General features: G+C 38.2%; 1 protein-coding gene across 6 annotated transcripts in view; it reads right to left on the minus strand.

Moving 5' to 3' along the window:
* RasGAP1 (Ras GTPase activating protein 1) overlaps positions 1-25258 on the minus strand; it is a 933257-nt gene that overhangs the window by 582386 nt on the left and 325613 nt on the right. For all 6 annotated transcript variants that reach the window (XM_067084371.1, XM_067084369.1, XM_067084372.1 and 3 more), the window contains one exon: positions 8185-8372. In XM_067084371.1, the coding sequence (XP_066940472.1) occupies positions 8185-8372 (188 nt within the window). The remainder of the gene's footprint in view (positions 1-8184; positions 8373-25258) is intronic.

Here is a 25258-nt window from a genome sequence, read left to right on the forward strand (position 1 = left end):
TAAGGGAGAAACAGACGGAAATATTGTATGGTTGAAGTCGCGTTCTGTCAGAGAAAGAAAACGAGATGCTCTTGTTTTGTCTTGTCCACTCCGATGGATGATGATTGATGAACACAAACACACACGTGTTTGGAAGAGACGGCGTCGGGGCGACGGGCTCTTACACAACTGCCATAACTGTGGTTGTTCATAAACATTAAGTGCTTACAGTTACAGTATATGGTATAAACAAAATTAGGTGAGGAAGGGTACGGAGTTGCCCCTGAACAACCCTGGATTTTTTTACTTGTAATTATCCAGACTTCAGCATTGCACAGTGGGCCAGGAGGTGGACAAAAACCAAAAAAAATTATTGTTTAGTTTTATCAAAATTATATGAAAAACATAAATTAGAATAATTATATAGGGAGTACGGGATTGACTGATGGTATGGTTTTTAGACGCAATCAGCTAAGTACATTCTCTCCCAATATGCAGTGATTAGTCTACATCAGATTTGTGTGCATGTAGTATCTGTAACATTATGTCATTATTTCATTAGTTTATAAAAGAGTTTCAACTAGTTTACTATGTGTTGTGTCCTTGACTAAACATTTCAAATATTGTGTATAACATGAAATTAATCCATGTTATTTGATATATACAGAAGTACTTCCAATATTTTTGAGTTAACAAAAACAAGTATGCGGCAATTTTTTCACTTGCACTTGCTTCATATCTCTTATGGATTTTATTATACTAGAACTTGTGTAGAAAGTGAAAATACATGTTTTCTTTGCACCAATTTGCACTTCGAGCTTTTGTGGGCAATAATAACCAAAGTGCTAACTCCCCTATCATGACGCCATTCAACCAATGATGCTGACTAACGAACGCCATAAGGTGAACAGAGTTGCCAACGAGTACTTTCATCTTAATACATTGTGTTTTCAATGGGTTTGGGGTAAATCCCAGCCTAATAAAGTTGAAGGGGGTTAGGTTGCTATGAGTTTTGGATATTACAGCTGTTCAAAGGGTTTGCGTGGGGTAGGGCAGGAAAATATCTAGAACCTGTAAATTAGGAAAGACATGGAGTCACTGCATAATGAAATCTTTACCGCTGCTACTACAATTACCACATTTTAATGCAGGCTATATCAATGAAAATTTTGTTTTCAGTGTAACAAATGACAGTGAAATTTTGGTGTCAATATCTGTTATTTTTCCCAAATACTTTAAACCTAACTGGGTAGCTGTACAAAGGAGGAAGATTAAGTTTACTAAAAAATATGCTGATTGGTTGAATAACATCGCATATGAGCGGAAAGAAAGTGCTCATGCACTAAGACCTTTGAGATTTCCAGCGGAAAAACAAAGAAGTGTAAATCAGAACAGCTACTTCTTACTTTGAAGGGTTTTAAAAACAATAGGGTGTAAAAATTTAGCTGAACAACTTTCAGATATATCACTGAAAAAACTTTTGGTAACAAAAATGAATACTCTCCTGAAGAAGCACTGGCGCAGGTTGATTGTTTACTAAACATGAGATGTTATCAATTCATAAGGTCTGGAGCTACTGTGAGAAATAGCTAACTTTATCCAACCTAAAATTTAATTCGGGAAGCATAAAAAAGCATGCTTGCCAACACCTGTCTCTGAATGGAGAATTTGAGATTATAATGCAGAAATAGATTTCCAGGCTTTGACTGCTCACACAATTAAAAGAATTATGAAAATCGCCTATTCTGAAAAGCTTGAAAACTTAGCAGTTGATAAGTTATACCTGGAGTGTAAAGTTGGTTTTGATGGAACACCGGGGCAAAGTATTCACAAGCAAAGTCTCTTGGCTAATGTTGAAAGAAATCTTGTGGCAGAAAATAGTCTTTTTATAACAAGCATGGTCCCTCTTGAGTTGAATGTAACTTTATTGAATCCTGAAAACAAGGCTGTCACCTGTAAAAACCATCATCACTACTCTTCTGTCGACCAATTGGATTCAAGTTTTCGAAAGAAACTAGACAAGTGTTAGTTGATGAAGAACAGTTCATAGAGAATTGTTTCAAACTTACGACCTACTGAAATAGCCGAGGATTTATTAGTTCATCACAATGTAAGTTTAACCATGACTGATGGAAAAGTGGCAACAGCACTATCAACAGTTACAAATTCGATGCAGCGTTGTTCTATATGTGGAGCCTCTCCTAAAATCCTAAATAACATCGAAGAGGTGAAAACCCGTCTTTTAAGTCAAGAATCATTAAATCATGGTTTGTCTACTCTTCATGCTCGGATTAGTTGCATGGAATGCTGCCTACATATATCTTACAAAACTGATATACTGAAATGGCAAGTACGTACTTCTGAAGAAAAAGAGTCAGTAAATAAGAGGAAGAAATTTATTCAAAAAAGGTTTCGTGATGAAGTAGGTCTAGTAATTGATATGCCATGGTTTTGGTACATCTAATGATGGAAATACTGCTTGCAAGTTTTTCAAAAATGCATAAACTGCATCCAAAATTACTGGCCTTGATCAATCCTTGTTTCTAAACTTTGTGAATTTATCAACATTGTCATCTGACCCTGATATTGATGCAGATAAATTTGAAAGGTTTTGCTTGAACACTGCCAAATTTTATGTACAGAAATATAACTGGTACTACACGCCCCAAAGCTTGCATCGTTATTAATTCATGGTGCTTCAGTGATACGCAACTTCAATTACCAATTGGCATATCATCTGAGGAGGCACAAGAAGCAGAGAATAAAGAATTCAAGAAGTTTAGGGAATCTTTCACAAGGAAAACATCACGAATAAAGATAAATGAAGATTTAATGGGAAGATTACTTTGTTCATCTGATGCCTTGATAAGTTCCCTGAGAAAAGTAGATGGACCTGCAAAAACTGAACTACTGTACCTGAAGAATGCAAAAATTTAATCGTCCAAAATATTCGATTTGTATCATGTAGTCTTAATGCGAGTTACAGTTCCTTGCTATTTTAGATTTTTTGAAATGAATTAAATGCTTCTATTTCTATTTTCATATTACTAAAGTAGAATAGTATAGCCAAAATATTGTTCTTTATGTTCATTAAAATGAATTATATTGCAAAAAGCTTTAAAGACATAACATTTGATAGAAATACTCTTATTTTTTATATTTTTATTATCTTTTCTGCATTGAATAAAGGTACCAAATATAATGGTTATACAGGTTGACCATCACTAATCCGGCAATCAGTAGTCCGGAACAATCAGTAATCCGGCACAAATTTCAGCTAGAGTAATTTCTAATGTTTCCAAACTAATTTTCAAATTTCCCGGGTCGCTCCACTAATTCGCTCGCCAGCCGCTTCGATTTGGTGGCGCTGTGTGCTGCATCGACAAACTGGAGGTGTTTGTAAACGCAGGCATGCTTTTGCTGTTCCATTTTTTACATTTATTATTGTCTTTTGGCCTACGCTATGGTATATCGTATAGGCTACATATACGGTAGCCTAGCCTACATTATAATGAACTCTATTCACATATTAACAGTATTATACAAACATCAACATAACGAATGTGCATCTTTTTCATGGGTCTTTTGAAAAGTTATGCTTTACTACACTGTATCCAATTGCGTATATTCTCATATTGCTTTTGTATTATAAATGGCGATCAATGTTTTGTTTCGGGAATCGATAACTTGGTGTTTATTTTGCCGCATTTAACTCAGTTCAGAGCGCTTTTCTTGGGACAAGGATATTTTTCGTTATACAAAGTGTTTCCAAAGTCAAAATATAACTTAACCCTTAAACGCCGAGCCTCTATTTACAAAAACGTCTCCCGTATGCAGGCGGCGTTCGGTGAGTTAGCGCCGAAGCGGAAAAAAAGTTTTTTTTCCAAAAATCACAGCACGCTTAGTTTTTAAGATTAAGAGTTCATTTTTGGCTCATTATTTTGTCATTGCCTGAAGTTTAGTATGCAACCATCAGAAATGGAAAAAAATATCATTATCATATATAAATATTGAAATATATGACAGCGCAAAAAAAAATTTTCATATATAATTTTATACAAATCGCACTGTGAGCAAAACGGTTAAAGCTAACGGGTTATTTTGTTTTTCTTTGTATTGTACACTAAATTACGATGATTTTGGTATATAACAAATTATAAAATGATCAAAGCAACACAGAGAAAATATTATCACAAAATGATGCATGAATTTGTAACGCCGCTGGACGTAAAAAATGTTTTTTAAAAAATTCACCATAAATCGAAATATTGTGCTAGAGACTTCCCGTTTGTTGAAAATTGAAGCTAATTGATTGAATATTACTAGACTGTAAGTGTTTTAGCTTACAATTGCAGTTTTTCGATCATTTCGTCGAGTTAAAGTTGACCGAAAGTCGAATTTTTCTATTTATCGTGATTTATATGTAAATATTTCAAAACTGATAAAAGCTACAACCATGAGTTATTTTCTGTTGTATTGTACATGAAATTGTGCACATTTTCATATATAAAACTTTATGTAACGAATAATATAAAACTGTGCAAATATTACGACAACGTGAAAAGAATTTCTGAGATGTTCGGCCGAGTTACCACAAGAGACGTAAGGAAAATGTTTTTTCAAAAAATTCACCATAAATCGAAATACTGTGCTAGAGACTTCCAATTTATTGCAAAATGAAGGTAAACGATTGAATATTACTAGAATGTAAGAGTTTTAGCTTACAATTGTGTTTTTTACCATTTCGGTCGAGTTAAAGTTGACCGAAGGTTGAAATTTTGGCAGTTATCGTGATTTATGTGAAAATATTTCAAAAGTGATAAAAGCTACAACCATGAGCTATTTTCTGTTGTATTCTACATGAAATTGCGCACATTTTCATATATAAAGTTCATGGAACGACTAATGTAAAACGATGCAAACATTACGACAACGTGATTTAAAGAATTTCTGAGCTGTTCGGCCGAAAGCGATTACAAGGCAGACGTAAGGGAAAAGTTTTTTTTTTTCAGAAATTCACCATAAATCAAAATATTGTGCTAGAGACTTCCAGTTTGTTGCAAAATGAAGGTACATGATTGAATATTACTAGAATGTAAGAGTTTTAGCTTATAATTGCGTTTTTGACCATTTCGGTCAAGTTAAAGTTGACCAAAGGTTGAAATTTTGGCAGTTATCGTGATTTATATGAAAATATTTCAAAACTGATAAAAGCTACAACCATGAGTTATTTTCTGTTGTATTCTACATGAAATTGCACACATTTCCATATATAAAGCTTTATGTAACGACTAATATAAAATGGTGCAAACATTACGACAACGTGACGAAAATTTCTGGCGTGGACGTAAGGAAAAAGTTTTTTTCAAAAATTCACCATAAATCGAAATATTGTGCTAGAGACTTCCAATTGGTTGCAAAATGAAGGTAAATGATTGAATATTACTAGAATGCAAGAGTTTTAGCTTACAATTGCGTTTTTTGACCATTTCGGTCGAGGAGTTGACCGAAGGTTGAAATTTTGGCAGTTATCGTGGTTTATATGAAAATATCTCCAAACTGATAAAAGCTACATCCATGGGTTGTATTTTGCTGTATTTTACATGAAATTGCGCACATTTTCATATATAAAACTTTATGTAACGGCTAATATAGAACAGTGCAAAAATTACAACAAAATGACATAAGAATTTCTGAAATTTTCGGCCGAGTTACATGCAAGGCTTAAGAAAAAAAGTTTTTCAAAAATTCACCATAAATCGAAATATTGTGCTAGACTTCCAATTTGTTGCAAAATGAAGGTACATGATTGAATATTACTAGCATGTAAGAGTTTTAGCTTACAATTGCGTTTTTTGACCATTTTGGTCGAGTCAAAGTTGACCGAAGGTTGAAATTTTTTGTAGTCGACGTACGGTACGTCCACTTGGCACCCAATTTTAGTCGACGTATGATACGTCCAGTAGGCGTTTAAGGGTTAAATACATCTCGTTGTGAAATTAATTTAGCTATTTTTTTTTTTTTAATATATGACGTTCGCGGGAATTGCGGCTGGCTGTTTTGGGGGCGTTTGTTTTGTGTAAAAAAAAATCAAGCTTCCGTTCGCTTTTTTCTCTTGATTTCATCATAATACAAGCTTTACATATTTATCTTTTATCGGTGTCAAAACAGCAGTAATTTGTATTCTTTCATGCCCAGTAGTTTTGATTAAAATACATTCTCTCCAATTTTATTTACGGTCGAGTTTCATCCATGTTGCTGATGCACAATAATTTATAGTCATTAGCAGCTTGAACATTGTTTTCTCAGCTTCAGCTACAGCTTGCAGCTTAAAGTTACTGTAGCAGTATATTTCCTTGCCGATCTTTTCTCCAAAGCTAATAAGGGGTATAGTGTAAAAAATATATCAGTCTTATTGTACAGTACTTAATGTCATTTGTAACATAAATACAGTAATTTTTTAACCGTCACGATGGTTGAAATACAAGTATAACAGTTGTTATCCGAAGATTATTAGCAAAACAACAGTTTCCCGCTCGTTGTTTATGGCTGCACGCATTTACGCAAGAGTATAACGTTACTAACAATACTTTTATCATTCTCTTTACCTTTTAACTAGCAGATGGAATAAACAGATGGAGGAAAAGAAGTTGGTCTCTCTCACTGCCTGCGCCTCATGCCGAAATCTAAAAATATTTCCTAAATATTTTCGTATCAGTATTAATTGCTAACCCCATCGTAAACTCGAAATATCGTAAGTCGAATTATCGTAACTCGAGCACTAACTGTATTTGATAATTGTCTTTTCTTTATTAACCAACTTGTACTGATTTATGGGATATTTTAATTCTAGGATGAGGTGCTTAGCTACTGGGTTTCGTGTATTCTAGCCTAATAAATGGCTAATCCGGCAAACTGGCTAATCCAGCACCCTCTAGGTCCCAATGATGCCGGATTAGTGATGGTCAACCTGTACTGTATAGTTCTAACTATATTTTACCTAATACACAAAAACTGGGTAAACATATCACTCATATTATTAAATATTCTTGTAAATACAATACTCTAAACGTTTATAAACGAAAATGATAAATAATGATTGGATGTGAAAGCAAAAAATAATTTTGTCCAAAAAATTACTGTTCTGGCCCACTGTGCATTGTCTGAGGGGCACTTGGCTCTATTAATCTGGATAATTGAAGGATTACTATAATACATATAACAGGTTTTGACATAAGATAGACTTATTTTTGGTAGGCGCTGTGAGTCCTGAAAGGAGCTGCATTTTCATGGTCCCCCAGGGGTCCACAAGACACACCAACCAATTACAAAGAATTCTCTTATAGTTGATCTCAGCCAGAATATTGCTCCTTGGCACAAAGACAGAATATAAAAGACTCAGAACAGGTGGGCTCTATCTCCTATCATTGATGTATTACCATTATTAGTGCATTTTCATCTCACCTTCTATTATCCACAACAGATGATACCTGGCATTTTGTGCGTTACTTCCTGGTATTTTATGAGTTATTTCTGCTACCTTCAGCTAATAACTGTCCTTTCTTGACTTTGGCTTACCATCCAGTGCCCATTAATCGTCCTAATCCTGTTTATTTTATTTCACTGCGTTCTGTCCTATACACTTGGAAGCTGGCACCTATAGTTCACTATCATAAATAAATTTGCAAAGACTTACCCTGAAAATACACAGAGACTGAATATACTGGCCATTATTGAATATTGGAGAGATGATAAAACTAACAATCGAAACAATCCAAGTCAGGACACAGAATTAAAAAGGAGCTCATGAATACCTAAAGAGAAAAAGTGTTTACTCAGAGGGATACACTGGAGATGCAACTAGAAAACACAACAGCAACCATAGCTAAACACGTGCTGAAAGAAACTTCACTACAAAAGTAGGGAAGACCGCTTTTAGACTTGGAATACCATACATATATCCAATGAATTCAAATCACAGAAAAATTAGATATGTTAAGGACTACAAGCTAGGAATGCATGGCAGAACTTTTCTCCTTTCCACTCATTAAGCTAGCGTAGCCAGGTCTATTCTACATAGGCAAAGAAAATTATGATCAATGGATTTTTGCACTCCATTCCACAAACCACTCTCTTTATGGAGTTAAAACACTGACATTTACCCTGTTGATGAGAAACGATACTAATGAATTAAACTGTACATACCACATACTATGCTCTTGTGAAGGAGAAACATTCTTCATAGGTATCTTGACTTCACCCAAAAATATGTTACCAAAGACTCCTGGGGAATCATGCCACAATGCTAATCGAAGTTCTTGAAAAACAGCATCATCATTAACTAAGTTGTATGTATTATCACGGTCTTGGCTTCCACTTCTTTGACACATTTGCTGTAGGAAAACCAAAAAGAAATTGATTTAGGCAAAATGAGATTTTGCACATAAAGCATGCACACACACACACAAACATATACATATACATATATATACAGTTGTCCCTCACCTATTGCAGGGGTTAGATCCTAGAACCCCCTGTGATAGACGAAAATCTGCAAAGTAAAGACCTTATAGGCTATTTATTTTATTATTTATATATTTTAAAGCTTTATAAATAAACCTTTCCCACACCGTTATTACCCTTTCCCACACTCTTATAAACACTTCCTATGCACTTAAAACACTTTCTACTCTCTTAAACCGTAATTTAAAAAAAAATTACAAACTGTTTGGTGAAAATGGCGAGACAGGATCTCCTCATGGAAACTGAAATGGTCGCAGTAGGCAAAGGTTGATAACAAAATCAATCTTCCTCACATTTTGCAGAGATAATCAAAGGGATCGATAATGTGTGTGTGTGGTTGTGTCTGTGTACATGTATGTTAGAGAGAGAGAGTAATCAGCGTTCAGCAGATGTGAAAACAATCCCTCACGTGTGTATGATTATCGACGTGTTTACACTTGGATCTTGAGTGCAAGAAGGAGATTAATTATGCCGCAATACATCTACTTACTGTTGGCAAACAGCAGAATTTAAAATTATCTAATAAACATGAGGATTTTGCAAACAAATAAGTAATAAGTAAAGAACGCAAGTAAGAAAAGGAAAGAGAGATCAAATAACTTTTCACAAGGAAGTCATTTAAACAAACAATCCAAAGCGTGCAGAAGCTGGGTTTCATGAAGTGGGGACGAGTTACTTTTACAGTGCTAAAGAATCATAAAAAGCAAGTGTCACTCGATAGGTATTTTACTGAAACAAAAAGAAGTGAATTGGGCAAATCGAGTGTAACAGAAAGAAACGGACAAAATGTAGTGAAAGAGAAAAATATTCCAAGCCCAGCTGGGAAGTCAGTGGGAAGCGGACCCCTGTCTCCCACCCAATAACCCACAACCATCCCCTCCCTCTCCTTGTTTTTATAATGTATCATTATGTTAAATTTATTGTGAAATTCCCTTCTTTTATATCCTTTATGTGAATTGTTAGTGCTTTTATGCACATATAGTTATGTTTTCACTGTCTCTTTTTCTCTCCTCAACAATATAAATGCTCCCTCCCTCTGTCTCAAGTCAGCTGTGCATCACTGTGATTTTGTTCATTTTCTGTGTTAAATTTTATTGTGATATGTTTTAGTCTATTATTCATTTTGTTGAATATGGTTATCATTAAACTATATATTATAAAGGAAAAACATTTGAATACAGTTTTTCTTGTAGTATGTAGTAGGCTGTCAAATATAAGTATAAACAAGACAATCGGTCAGATCGAAGTATGAGTATATTTGTTCAATAAACAAAAAAATTTTGGGGTTGAAAAACAGAATGTTCGACATAAGAAATGTTTAATAAAGTACCACTGTACTGTTTTTAATTTTTATATGCCAGAAAATCCTTATTTCACAACAAAAATAAAAATAACAAATACATCAAAATCTCACGATAGCAAAAAATCCACAATACAAATTTGGATGTATATATTTATATAATATATAATATATATATATATATATATATATATATATATATATATATATATATATATATATATATATATATATATATATATATATATATATATATATATATATATATATATATATATATATATATATATATATATATATATATATATATATATATATATATATATATATATATATATATATATATATATATATATATATATATATATATATATATATATATATATATATATATATATATATATATATATATATATATATATATATATATACTGTCATGAAGTGATCAAGCACCTGGTTATTACACAAATAATACCAAAAAGTTACCTCATTTCAACCAGATACTTGAAGCCTCATAACAAATATATTAAGACTGAATACTCTAAAGGTACAGTGATCCCATAAAACTTACTTATCACTTGAGAAAATCAATCTAACTTTATCAAGTTATGGGTGAGGTAACAACCAACAAGCTATAAACAGACTAGTGGAAAATGGGCATCACTTCAACAAACACTATAAAGGTTCCTCTGGTTCTGTTACACCTAGATAAGTCTCAGGTGAACAAACAGATATATCACTTACCTTGCACACTCATTAATTTCTCTAATTACTGGTGGTCAAAATGAAAGGCTGGGCTTTTAAAACTTTAAACAAACAGGTTTATTTCTAAGTTCAAAAGTTATATGCAGAGTTCACAATCTCAAAAAGATTTACTATTAATTGATAACAGTATAAGATTTTGTTCACCAAAATATTACCGACTGGAATCCATATAAATATTCTCTGAAATACCAATAATAAGTATGCACTAACAAAATGCCAAGTAATCACCAGCACAAAACTTTGTAAAACAGTCATTATAAAATTAGAGTAATATGACGACACAGACACATAAGAATGAAATGTGCAAAAATGGAAATATACCAACAGCACTTTCACTAAGACAAAAATATGTTTAAAGATTACATCAATCTTTCAAAAGATTACTGTCACTTTTTAAAAAAAATTAAACACGTCTTTCTAAGACTTTCTCAAAGACAGCACTGCCAAGTCACAATGACATACACAATGATATATAATTAGCAGCATGACACATTACAACTCACTATAAGAGATATTATTCACCTCTTATCAAAATAATAATTCCCTTTTACCTAGACCATCACTTTAACTCTTAACATAAAAACCAGTAAACATCACTTTACCTTTACCAGTGTTACACCATTATACACTTTACACAATGCTTGCACAACATAGACACCTTGGATCACTCTTACAAAATGTATACACTTCTTGGGTGAGTTTAACAAAACTTTTACAAACAGGAAAGCAATCAGTATAACACCCTTATACATGAATGGTATTATTGAGAGAGAGAGAGAGCGGGAGAAGCTTATCCCATGAACCCCTTTTCCTGACTGCCTGACGCTGGTTCAGTACTGCTCTTTTATCTTCAAGCCTTCCCAGAATACATGATACATAAAGTGTGCATACATTATACATACAGGTATACATGTACGGTATACATACAGGGCATTCTAAGGCCCAGAAGGAAATATGCCAGGGCTCTTATCAATGATCAACATTTCCTTGTTCACTCAAACACCTGAACAAACAGAAGGAAGTGCTTTTGGACCAAAACTGGCTCGCTGTCAGCATACAAACTTCATCTCTCTCACTTACTCATTCTCTCTTTCTCAGATTATGAAAACATAATAGACATAGGCCAAGATAATAAATTCAGAATAGGCACACAGAACAAATATGTAACATGCAATTTGCCGATAGCTGTCAAACTCATCAGGGATGAGACAAGAGGGCCTCAGCCTTTCTCCCTTCACACCAACCACCTGCGCAAATACAGGAAATGCTAAGCGATAAGGTTCCAAAAAATATCTCTCCCTCACTCTACAACATGTCATGTTACGAATTCGAGTTCACTCAGTATAATATACTGCACAACATATTGAACAAATGGAAAAAACATATCAAAACATTTTAAAATTACATGATACACAATTTATCTGTAAGAAAAGACATTTTAAAATCACATCATCACAACAAATGACGAATCTGCAAGCAAAACATCAAAATTTTCACAGAGATACATATTGCACTTGTAGAATGATTTTATATATTATAACACCTTATAATATTCCTCCCCCCAGAAGATTAATTATCCTGGGTTCAAATCCACCGATTCAGAACGGGATAATAATCTGCAACAATATTATCTTTCCCCATTATATGCTTTACCTTTACATTGTACAGTTGTAAACACAAAGACCACCTTGTTAATCGTTGATCGTGATTCTTCATCTTATTGATAAATGTTATAGGATTGTGGTCAGATAACACTAAAATTTCTTCACTATTAGGTTGGTTCACATACACTTCAAACTTTTTCAAGGCTGTAATTAATGCCAATGTCTCCTTTTCAATTGTAGAATAATTCTTCTGATGTTTCTTTAGTGTTGATGACATGAAGCACACAGGGTGCATAATTTGATATTCATCTTCCTGAAGAAGAACAGCCCCAATTCCGCTATCAGATGTGTCAACTTGTATCACAAACTTTTTATTGAAGTCTGGAGCCTGCAGCACTGGCTTCAAAGTTAAAATAGCTTTAACTTTCTCAAAAAACTCTTGACATTCTGGGGTACAAATAAACTTGATTTTTGGACTTATTAAGTCAGTTAACGGAGCTACCACAGCTGAGAAGTTTGGACAAAAGCGGCAATAAAATCCAGCCATGCCCAAAAATCTTTGTAGTTGTTTTCTAGTAGTAGGAGGAGCAGCTTTACGAATACCCTATACATTAGCGTCAAGAGGAGCGAGAAGGCCTTTTCCAACTTCGAACCCTAGATACTGAACAGTTGCTTACCCAAGTTCACTTTTCTATAGGTTGACTGTTAATCTTGCTTCTCGTAGTTTCTTGAAGTTCTTCCTTAAAATCCTTAAATGTTCTTCCCAGGTATTGGAATAAATCACAATACAGTATCGTCAAGGTATACACCCACTCCTTCGACTGACCCTAGTAGTTGATCCATCACTCGTTGGAAAGTTGCAGGGGCACTCATCAGTCCAAATGGCAAGACAGTATATTGATATAGTCTGAAAGGAGTGATGAAAGCTGACAGCAGTTTGGCATCCTCATCTAGGGGAATTTGATAATATCCTTTTAGTAAGTCTATTTTGGAAACAAACTTGGCTTGCCCAATATTATCAAGTAATTGATCAATAAGAGGTAAGGGATAATTATCAGCTACACTGATGGAATTCAGTTTCCTATAATCAGTACACATCCTAAATGAGCCATCTGGTTTCTTCACTAACACACAAGGAAAACTGTAATGACTTGAACTGGGCTCTGCCAATCCGTGCTGCAACAAATATTCAACTTCTTTTTTCAAAATATCTCGATGAAAGGGTGATACATGGTAAGCTCTTTGCTTGAATGGTTTAGCATCTTCTCTGATCTTTATCTCATGCTTTGTCAAGTCGGTACACTTACGAATGTCTGTAAAAATCTCAGGGAAACTTTGGATCATATCAATTAATTCTTTGCTTTGTTCAACACTTAAGTGTTTTAGTTTGTTTTATAAATTTTTTCTAATATTGAGGAATTGTTCATCTTGTTTTCAGCTCCCAACTTGTAGCCATCATCATCCTCTGTAGATAAAGTTAGCACAAATGAATTTCTAGATACTTTATATGGGGCAAGGTTATTTTTTGTTACATGAAGTGTTTTCAAGTCGAAATATAACTTGTAATACGTCTCGTTGTGAGTTTAGCTATCTTTTCATTAATAGATGGCGTTAGGCATTTGGGGGCGTTTGTTTTATGTAAAAACAAAATCAAGATTCCATTCGCTATTTTCACTCGATTTCATCATACTACGAGCTTTACGTATTTATTGTTTATCGGCGTAAAAATAACAGTAATGTGTTCTTTCTCCCCAATTTTAATTAAGGTCGAGTTTCATCCATGTTGCCAATGCATGATAATTTATAGTCATTAGCAGCTTGAACATTGTTTTCTCAGCTCAAGCTACAACTTGCAGCTTAAATTTAGCGGTATATTTCCTTGCCGATCTTTTATCCATACCAAATAAGGGTATAATGTAAAAATATATCGGTCCTATTCTACTTAACGTCATTTGTACTACTGTACAACCCACAGTAATTGTGTGTTACCGTACTATGGTTGAAATACAAGCAAAACAGCTGTTGTTATCCGATTCGGTGAAGCAAAACAACAGTTTCTCAATCGGTTGTTTATGGTTGTACGCATTTACGCAAGAGTATAACGTTACTAACAATACTTTTATCATTCTCTTTTACTTTTTTAACTAGAAGATGGGACAAAGAGATGGAGGAAAGGAAGTTGGTCTATTGTAATTTGGTCTCTCTCGCTGCCTGATTGTACGGTGCTGCCTGCACCTGCACGAAATTTAAAAATATTTCATAGATACAGTATTGTCGTTTCAGTATTAACTGTTTACCCCATTGCAAAATGGAACTATCATAAGGTGAACTATCGTAACTCGAGCATATTTTAATCGTTTTATCATAATAAGTGCATTTAGTCATGAAAATGAGTTGAAAATACAGTAATTAGTGAATATTTCTCAGTGAAAAATATCATGAATGGCAGATTTTCAGCATATAATGCATATATATGTTCCATAGAGAAATCCGCAAATAGGTGAGTAAGCAAATCGTGAGACCGGGAATACGGGGGGTTTACTGTACTACACTAAACAATAACATTGATAAGCTCTGTACATATACTGTACACAATTATTTGCATCAAATGTTTACTAGATTATTAATGTAGACATACCAAAATACATTTACTAGATTATTAATGTAGACATACCAAAATACAGTGCTAAATTGTAGCTACCTGTCCAGTACAAAAATCAGCAGACATATAGAAACTAAGGTACAATGCATATGCTACCATATCTGATGGCATAAGAGATCCCACTTTTCATTTTCTGAAGGAATATTATGAAAAAAAAAAGTGTTTACATATAAAATTTTACTTAAAAAATACAGTTACAATACATCAGAAAAAACAAGACACAACAGACAACTAAGACTGCAGGAAAATCTTTGTACTGCAATTTACAAGAGAAAACAAAAGCAGCTCAGGTAGAGTATAGCAGAAAACATTCCATAGTAGTCCCCTCCTATGCCTCTTATAACTTCAACAAGGCTTATATTTGCAAAATGAAAACCAAAACAAAAGTTACACATACACACAATTGTGTTTTTATTATGCAAAGTTGGTATGGAAACTTAGCGTTCATGTGTTTACATACATGTATGAAATACATTAAGGCAAACTACGGATTACTGTGGCCCCTGACCTCTCTATACGGTACCCAATATTTATTAACATTAACTTAATGTAGTACAATAAATGCATTTATGGTAGTGCATGCAGGCACACACATATACATCACATTAAGGTAAACTATACACTTATTGTGCATTTGCTTGCTTATCTCTACATTTTATTTATAAGAAAAAGCCAAATTTCTTATGAAAAAATCTAGAGAGAGAGAGAGAGAGAGAGAGAGAGAGAGAGAGAGAGAGAGAGAGAGAGAGAGAGAGAGAGAGTGTGTGTGTGTGTGTGTGTGTGTGTGTGTGTGTGTGTGTGTGTGTGTGTGTGTGTCCATGCATATGTGTCTGCTGTCTATTACATCAATGTGTGTGTGTATGTATGTGATCTGCTGTACTGATGTATGGATTTGAGCACTCTTCACACTACCACTGGAGTTAGGTGAACACAGGATAATGTTTGGTTTAAGATGTTAGGAATTGTTCAATTGCATTTTGAAAGGATATCACTCATAATGATATCTTAGTAAACCTGTAATATCAAAGTATTATAAAGTTTGGCTAGGAACAAATATTTGTAGTCTACAGTATCTGGATAAAACATTAACCTATCAGAAACTACCTCAGATTTGCATATAAGAACCCAGTGATATATTTTACACTGTCAAAGGTGGTACTTTAAAAATTTCTTTATTCCTACCTATATTGCTGTATTCATTATTAAATATACTGGCTCACAACACTCTCCTAAAAACTTTTAATGAAATAATGCTACTTAACAAAAGAACAGAAGAATGAAACACATTTTCACAAGATTGCTACACTGGCACTAGGGTATCATGTACCCTATACTCCCAGTCTTGGGTTTTTTGTTTTACTTAGGTGATTTAGTTATTTATTAAGAGGCCAGACCCCCAAGCTGTCCGTTAAGTTGAAGTAACAATGGACAGTGCTACCCTGCTTTTTCATGCTTCACTTTTTCGCACTTCATTTTGTCACAGATGTTTGCGGAACATATTGTTCACTTTTCCAAGGGGGAACTTTCACTAATTTGCAGATTTTGTAGATAACACTACTACAGTGCAAGTACACTGTATATTATTTTTATCATAAAAATCTGTATTTAGTCATAAACACGATATGAAAAAATACTGTAATTAGTGAATAAACATGTTGCTCTTTGAAAAAAGCAAATTAGTGATAACTTTACTTATTTTTACCCATATATAAAGAAAACAGGATAACTTCACTACTAAGACAGAAAATGGCTATGCTTATGTATATAGGGGTAACTTAATTAGTTGTCAAACATTCTGTAAGACAGATTTATTTATTCTGTATTACAGATTTATTTAATTAGTATTAATCATTTTATAGATATTTTGCCGTGTTTCCATTGATATTAATATTTTAAAATTAGTAAATCACTGTTATAACTATTTCTGGGTTTCTCGACCTGTGTCAGCCGGTGAAATAACCTTTCAGCACTTACTTCAAGGTAAAGCTATTGCTAAATATACCAGAGAAAAGCTAAAAGCTAAGCCGAGTTACTACCAAAATTGCGAGCTCCATGGTATGGAGTCGTGTATGAGAAAGGGTGAGATTGTCACAATCACAGGCCTCCGCCCTGTAAATCTTCCCAATGTCAAAAGTCCTACCGAGTGAGGTGCCATTAATACCCCACACCACTCGCGGACTGTAAACAAGCCAAACCCTCATTCCACTTTTAGCACGCGTCAAGCAGTTGCTGTGATTCTCCTCGTGTGCGCTTTTGTTGGTTTTTTCAAGCAATGGCATCTTCATTGGATTCATCACCTAAGTTGAGTACCATCTCTATGTTTTATTTGGGTGGTTGAGAAGTTCTATTTCCCCTAGTTATATAATTAGGGGATTTATTGTCAGTCTCATTCCCACCGCCCGACGCCATGTGACCTTATGTCGGCTCGACTAGGTCGGGTTTTTTCCCCGTCCCCCTTTCCTTATACCCTTTTGTTTATTATTATATATATATTCAATTGGGTTTTATATATATATTTTATTACCCTTCTCTGGGGGAGTCCTTTTATTGTCGTTTAGGCTTGAGTTTCCCCTTATCAAAATCCGCCATTATTCCTTGTTATACACGTTATAATTTGGACATTGCTTCCTCCAGGGTTGGGATGTTTTGTTTGAGATGGTACGTTTATGCTTAAATTGCTTATTTTATGCCAAGCGGCATTTGATGTCTTTGATATTTACAGATATTATCTGAGAAATTTTTGTCTGGAAGGTCGGCCATTTTTCCTCCGCTAATCATATCGCTTGTGTGAGGCTTGGTCTCCTTTCTACATGCGCTTATGATTATTTAGATCATTTCATTTTGCCTAGGCTAACAGTTACATGTAAGTTGGTGGAGTAGTTACTTCTCCTGGGCTTCCTTCCCCAGTCCCCAGCTGGGTAAGGTTAGCCTAGGCTATGGCTTGGCAGTCCTCTACTGGCCAGGAAAGAGCTCTGTGTGTAGGGGATTCATGGTGGCTTCCCTTTATGTGGCGTTGGTTGGTGAGTGGGGCTGACGCTTTTCCTCTTCCTATTTCGGCCTTTCCGCTTAGTCTTTACAGTACTAATAGTTAGCTGGAATAACGAGGGTTCCTCAGTGTTGCCTCCTCCTTCCGAGCCACATCTTTGGGTTATTCTCCACTTCATGTTTTACCCTCCTAACACATTCTCTCGCCTATCGCCTTTCCCCCCTCCCTCTCCCACCCTTGGTTAGCTTTCATTATATGTTATCTTACCAAGGCCGAGATTTAGCCTTTCCTTTCGCCATAGCCTATACCCCTCCCTCTGCATTGATTGGCTGTTCTCTCACCCTGACCTTATCCGGTCATTCCTTTCGAGACTACAGTAGGGACCGGGGGTGCTCCCACACCCCTGTTTCCCATCCCTTTCTTTGCTTTGTCTTTGAGTGTTCCATCTCTTCCACTCTTTCAATATCGCTCAGTCATGTTCGTCCGATCTTAGAGAGGAGTAGATTCTCATGGCGCCCGGGTGTGCCTACCCACTCCCTGGTCGCTACCAGAGTCCCACACTCATAGCCTATACATCCCCTCCTTCTTGTGTCAGTACGCGTCTTTTCCCATCCGAGACACCTCAGGTGGGGAGACAGTGTTCTAGCTGCCAGTTGGAGTATCCCACCTGACTGTCTTCTGCCGCTTCACACGGTACGACACTTATATTGTCCTCTTCATATACACCCTTTTCCAGTATCTTCTCTCACCAGCTTTTTACCTTGGTGTTTTCTTTGCTTGGTGGCCGGATGTTCTTGTTTCCCACTCCGGTGGGGACGGTGTTTGGTCGGACGGTGTTCACTACACCTCCTCCGCCATCACCGTTTTAAGTACAAGACTCTCTTCCGCCCCAAGTGGGAAAAAGTATACCTATAGTAATCTTTCCCTAGTCGCAGATGTTTTTGTTCACTTCACATACAACATACTTATTATTATCTACCCTTGGTGCCGGATTAACTCCGCGGCTTTGGGAGTTTTTACATATCCGATAGGCCCTTTATCTCCCGGTTTACTCGGGTCCTATCCGATATATTTTTTGTATATATATAGGTGTGGGTATGTGGGTGTTCATTTATCAATATTTAATGTTATTTAATGATATGTTAACTATCCTTTTGGGACCTTCCTTCAAACATTAACTACGGCGGTCCCTCTAGGTAGTTAATCATGTTGTTCCAGTAGCCCTTTTTTTTCCCCGGTTAACTCCGTGGGGCCCTACTTTGATTACTACTATTCTAAGACACTACTCCGGCGGTCTTATTAGCATACTCATTTATCGCTCAACTTACAGATGGTGCGTTGTCAGGAGCAGGGGTGCACCGCTGTGCTGAACCAGGCCAGCGGGCATGAAGTCTGCAGGTCCCACTCCGCTGTGCTGTCCACGTGGGGACCTGACTGTTTGGCACCCGGACGGTTGTGAAGTGTGCTACGCCTTTACGAGCAGGTTCTGGACGAGTCGGTAAGAAAATCTTCCACTCCGGATTAACGCTTTATCCTCAATTTTGTCTTTGATGGATAATTGTAACATATTCTCCTTTTTAGGAGGCCCAATCACCTATCTTCCTTTCTCCCCTTTTCAGATTGACCGCAGCTCCCGACTCGCTTTATCGACCCTCAAGTCCTGGGTCGGCGGCTTCAGGAGGAACGCCGGGCAGGGAAACCCTACATCCTCTGCAAGGACGTTTGCAACGCTTCTTTCCCGCGCCTGATCTCGACTTCCGTTGCGGATGAAATAGCCGCCCCTTAATCGCCGGGATCCGAGATGACGCAGCCCTCCCAAGAAGAAGTCGCTGCTTTATGTATCGTAGCGGAGGACGTTATGCCCTCAACCTCAACCTGGAGCCTATGAACGTAGACTTGGAACAGCCAGGTAAGGGGGTAAGTGAGGCAGGTGATCTATTATTTAGTTCTCCTCTTCTACTGCTTCTTCCTTCAGAGGATTTGTGAAATCCTCTTGCCTTATGGACGGTGCAAGGTCTACCGTCCCTAAGGTTAAATCTGTTAAGAAAAGACCTTGAAATCCCAGAAGGTCCGCCCCGAGGTTCCTCAAAGATGTCACGGCCCCTAGCCCATCATCGTCTTCACGGCAAGGCCTCTACTTTGGGAAGGGAGCACGGTCAAAGCATAGTAAGGAGACTCCCACCCCTCCTTCCTTTGACGCTGAAGCGTTTGCTGAGCTTCTTATGAAGCAGTTTGACAAGAGAGTTGACGACAAACTTGTCGCAATTTCTCGAATCAGCTGTCTTCTTCAAACGCTTCTATGCTCTCCTTTATCAGAGGAGATGAAGTCACAGAGGACTTTGATCTCCGGGTTCATGAGTGGCGGAGCGCCAACAAACCCTTCTCCATCCCAGATACCTCCAACCTGCCCCTTTTCGATAAAGGGAACCCCTGGCGCCTGACCCTCTTTGCTCCCCCAACATGAGGGTACTCTCACTATTGAGGGCTTAGGCACTCGAGGTTGGAAGAACTGGAATTCTTCCTCCAAACCTGAAATCCCCTATGCAGGATATGCCAGGCTTACAGAGGAGGCTTGATCCGGTCCGATAAGGTCCCAAAGGAGACAGTCATCTTCCCGAGGGACCAGGCCCAATCAGCCCTTGTACACGGACCTTGTCGGAGTGGCAGGCGGAGAATACAAAGCTCACTCCGGCAAAAGGTGCTTTACCATGTTCTCTCTAGGGGAAGCCCTCCCACTCCATGCACCTCTAAAGTTGCCTCCTCACCAACCAAGCTTGCGGGAGGGCAAACCAGTTCCTCATCTCCGGGAGATAGATCCCACATCACTGGTCTTACCCGGAGATTCCCAGTATTGGGCGGCAACCCCGGATACCTTTTTTACGGTTACCCGGCTGGACCCTGACTGCGCCTCTAACCTCTTTAGCGAGCAACTCCCCAGAATCCCAGTCACTCCTGAAGGCCAAGCAGACACTAAGGACAGACTTAGTAGGTCCTTAAACTCATTGACTTTGGCAGAGGCGACGCAGTGGTATACTGCAAGGATCCTCTTTTCCAGGTGTTGACGAAATCTTCCTGGGAAGTTTCCAACAGGACCTCTATGATTTTGTAAAGGCCCGATTGAACTGCCGGAAGCACATCTTTCGGCAGCTTCTATCCGTCATGAGCCTAACAGGCTCATAAAAAGCTCCATCTGGGGAGCTAACCTATTCCCTCAGGAAGAGGTTGATGCAGTCCTAGCAGAGGCAACTAGGGCCAACCAGAGTCTCCGCCTCCCGTTGGGGTTTGTCCTCCAAGAGGAAACAATCTGAGCCCGCCGGAACTCACCCTAAACAAGGGAAGAAGTTCAAGAAATTTAAACGGCTCCCGACTCAGACAGTACTGCAGGCCGTCCAGGTCCCCGGCCCTGGACATCCTCAACCTCCCAACCTCAGCCTCAACCTCAGTATGTGCTGGTTCAACTAGCCCATCAACCTCTCGTTGCCCCTTTTACGTTTCCTCCCTGCTTATAATGCCTCTTACGAAAGCCAGAGCATTTCGGTCAATCCAAAATGCAAAAGGAACGAGAGCTAGAGGGTACTTCAGAGGTAGAGGTTCATCCCGCTCCTCCTCCAAAGGAAGGGGAGGCAGGGGATCTAGAGGAGGCAGGCCCTCTCCCGCACAGTGAGATATCTCAGGTAGGCAGGAGGTTGTATCATTTTCGGGACCAGTGGAGCTTCAGTCCCTGGGCCCAGAGCATAGTCTCCAAAGAATTGGGGTGGGGTTGATCAAAAGTCCTCCCCAGATCAGGTTCCATCAATCACCCTCCAAGGCTCTGAAGGACTTTGTGAAAGATCTGTTAATAAAGAGGGCAATAAAGAAAGAGAGACATCTGAAATTTCAGGGCAGACTATTCAGCGTCCCAAAGAAAGGTTCCAGTCAACGAAGAGTAATTCTAGACTTGTCCCGCCTAAATTCCTATATTCAATGCGATAAGTTTCAATGCTTACAATCTCGCAGGTTCGACCTTACTTCCCGTGGAGCCGTAATAGTGCAGCAGATAATTGCATATTTCATAAGAATCGTTCAGATAGTGAAACAAGCATGAAATTTTGCACAAGTGCTCTTTAAAGTTCCCTCTATCAGAAAAGGGCGCTGGCCACACGCAAAAATTTAATATGGCAGCCAAATTCCAAGATGGCGGCCAGTATCGACAGATTTTGGCTAATTTTTCACTAGAATGGCATGTATTTGCTTCTAGCAATATGGTAAAGCTCTTCCATACTATTTCTTGTGAATATTATGTTTCTGTAGCTTCCCAGTACAGTTTACCTTTAAATATGGGGGCTATATGGCTGCCAAGAAAAGGTAGAAACAATAATTATAATGAGAAATAATGCCCGTTCAACAATTATCGTTTTAAGCATGGATCTTGGTTTCTGTGGTTTTAGATCCTAATGAGGCCATCTCTTTCGAATAACTCATCAATTTTGAAGGAAAATTAATAAATGTAAAAGAGTGTATGTCTGCACACAACCAGGGCACACTGGTGACATCACTGCTGTGTAACTCAGCATGGGGTTCAGTGCCAGCTAATCCAGCTTTACTAATCCTGTAGTCTTAGACTAGTAGTTGTAGTATAGTTTAGTTTAGTGTCCCAAATGCTTTCTAACAGCCCCAGACCAGCTATAGTTAGATAGCCGCACCTGAATAGACAGGATGTGCCAGCGGGGAGCCGAGCCAAGGGTATGGGGGCTGTACATGATGGTTCATGTACTTACCCGGATGGTGTACAGATCACACGGGACTTAAATGGCACTGGATGAATGATCGGGCTAGGTGTAGGAGACCGAACCTAGTTGAATCCCATACAGGAATGTGTGCTTTGTTTAAGGTGGTAAAAGGATAACCCCTCGGCCTTAATCAAAAGTGAAATCATGGCAGAATGTGATGCCAATCCAATATTGAGCAGTAGAAAAACAAACTGGAGTTTGTGTTGTCTTTGTCAGAAGGACAAAAGAGGTGAGCACTTGACATCACCTCCAAGTCATCATGTCCTAGACCATGATGGGTACACAATGCTGGCAAGGAACATTCCCATGTTCAGTGAAATTAATGAAATGCCACTGATAATGGATCCAGCAAGGCTGGATGAAGGTGATGGCATAGAGGCCACTCTCAGGAAAAAATGCAGCAAAATACCATGTGAACTGTCGCTTGTTGTTTAACAACACTAAACTGGACCGCAAGAAAGCGACAATCCAATGACCAGACCAGCAACACTGAGACTAGTCGTGCAAAACTGCGCCAACCAGTCATGACAATGAAGTTTGCATTTTCAGAGAAAGTGGCACCTGCATCTGATCTCAGACAGGCTAGTACTAAGGGCCTTGACTTGAAATTGCGTGAATGTGCAGAGATACTTAGTGATGGCAAGCTCCTTGCTAAGTTGACTGGTGGGGATGTCATTGCACAGGAGTTTAAGTATCACCATGCCTGTCTTTGTGCCCTCTACAACAGAAAAAGGTCCTACCTGAGGAGCCTTGAGAAAGACCAAGGTAGCACTGAGTCAGAATCAGATGTGTATCCACTAGTTCTGTCAGAACTGATGACATACATTGTTGAAAACAACCTTTGTTCAGATGATCCAGTCACATTTCGGCTGGCAGATATTTGCCACCTCTACCAACAACGTCTAGAACAATTAGGTGTAGAGTCACCAAGTGTAAATTCCACGAGACTCAAAGACAAACTTCTGGCAGAAATTCCAGAACTTGAGGCTCATAAATCTGGCAGAGATGTATTACTTGCATTTCAAAAGGATGTGGGAAAAGCACTTGCTCAATCATCTGATCTTTCAGAGGCAGTTATCATTGCTAAAGCAGCAAATATTCTCAGAAAGTCTATACTTGATCATCAGTCACGGTTTGATGGCACATTTTCTGAGGCTTGTGTACGAAATTCTGTGCCTCCTCTCCTGCTCCAGTTTGTAGGGATGGTTGAGCATGGGGCTGACATCAAGTCACAGTTACGATTTGGAGCATCAAAGTCAGACCAGGCCATTGCACAGCTCATGCAGTTCAACTGCTACTCCCGATACAAAGAGGGAGCAACAACTCATAGACACTCCAAAGACAGAGAAACACCATTCCCAGTCTACATGGGACTCTCAGTCTATGCCAAAACCAGGAAGAGAAACCTGGTTGAAATGCTACATCAGTATGGCCTCAGTATCTCTTATGACAGAGTACTGGAGGTCTCTGCACAGTTAGGAGATGCCACAGTTAGCAAATATGTGGAGGAGGGTGTGGTCTGTCCCCAGTGCTGCGAAAAGGGTTGTTCACCACTGCAGTGATGGACAACATCGACCACAACCCATCTGCAACTACTGCCACTACCTCCTTCCATGGAACTAGCATCTCCATATTTCAGCACCCCACCAAGGAGAACACTGGACAGGAAAGACAGCAACTAAAGTTTGCACCTGAGAAAGTGAGGTCGGTGCCTGAATTGCCGGACACATTCACAAACATCTCACCAGCTTCCTTTCAAACAAAGAACCCTGTGCCACCAAACACTGCAATACCAAAGCCACCCACAGATATCTTGGGGCCACAGCTTGCACTGGAGTATCAGTGGCTAGACAAGGTCATAGTCACCCAGGAAATAGATGATGCAGTGAATCTGACGTGGTCAGCTCATCACGCTTCAATGAAGAGAAGCCCAGAATTTGAAGTAACCATAACTTCATTGCTTCCTCTCCTGCGTGATCAGGCTCATTCTGTTGCTACAATCAAACACGTGATGCAGAAAGTGCAGGATGTCACTGATTTTCTGAACCCTGGCCAGATACCCATAATCACAGCTGATCAGCCAATCTGTGCCGTAGCAAAGCAGGTGCAGTGGCAGTGGCCTGATCAGTATGGCGAAGACAAGTATCTGGTAATGTTTGGTGGTCTGCACATTGAGATGGCAGCAATGACATCTCTTGGTACTATTCTTCATGGCAGTGGTTGGACAGGAGCTCTGGTGGAGGCAGGAGTTGCTTCATCTGGAACTGCAGAATCCTTCCTGTCAGCTGCAAGTGTAACCAGGACACGGCAGATGCACAAGGTTACAGCCTCTAGTTTGTACAAACTCCTGAGGACAGCATACACTGACTACTGTGCTGAGAAAGCAAACAACAATGAGCAGGCATTAGAGTTTGAGGAGTGGTGTGACCTTCGAAGACAGCAGAGTCCACAGTTCCACTTCTGGCACATGGTGTTGTCTATGGAACTTGTGATATTCCTACTGATCAGGTCCTTCCGTGAGGCCAATTTTGTCCTCTACTGCCAGGCATTGCATGAGCTGATACCCTACTTCTTTCCAACAATAATACAAACTATGCTCGTTGGCTGCCTATTCACCTCAGGGACATGCTTACCCTAGAGAGTTCACACCCAGAGTTGCACAAGGAGTTC

This window comes from Macrobrachium rosenbergii, chromosome 41, assembly GCF_040412425.1.
Source record: "Macrobrachium rosenbergii isolate ZJJX-2024 chromosome 41, ASM4041242v1, whole genome shotgun sequence".
In the NCBI taxonomy this organism is placed as follows: Eukaryota; Metazoa; Arthropoda; class Malacostraca; order Decapoda; family Palaemonidae; genus Macrobrachium; species Macrobrachium rosenbergii.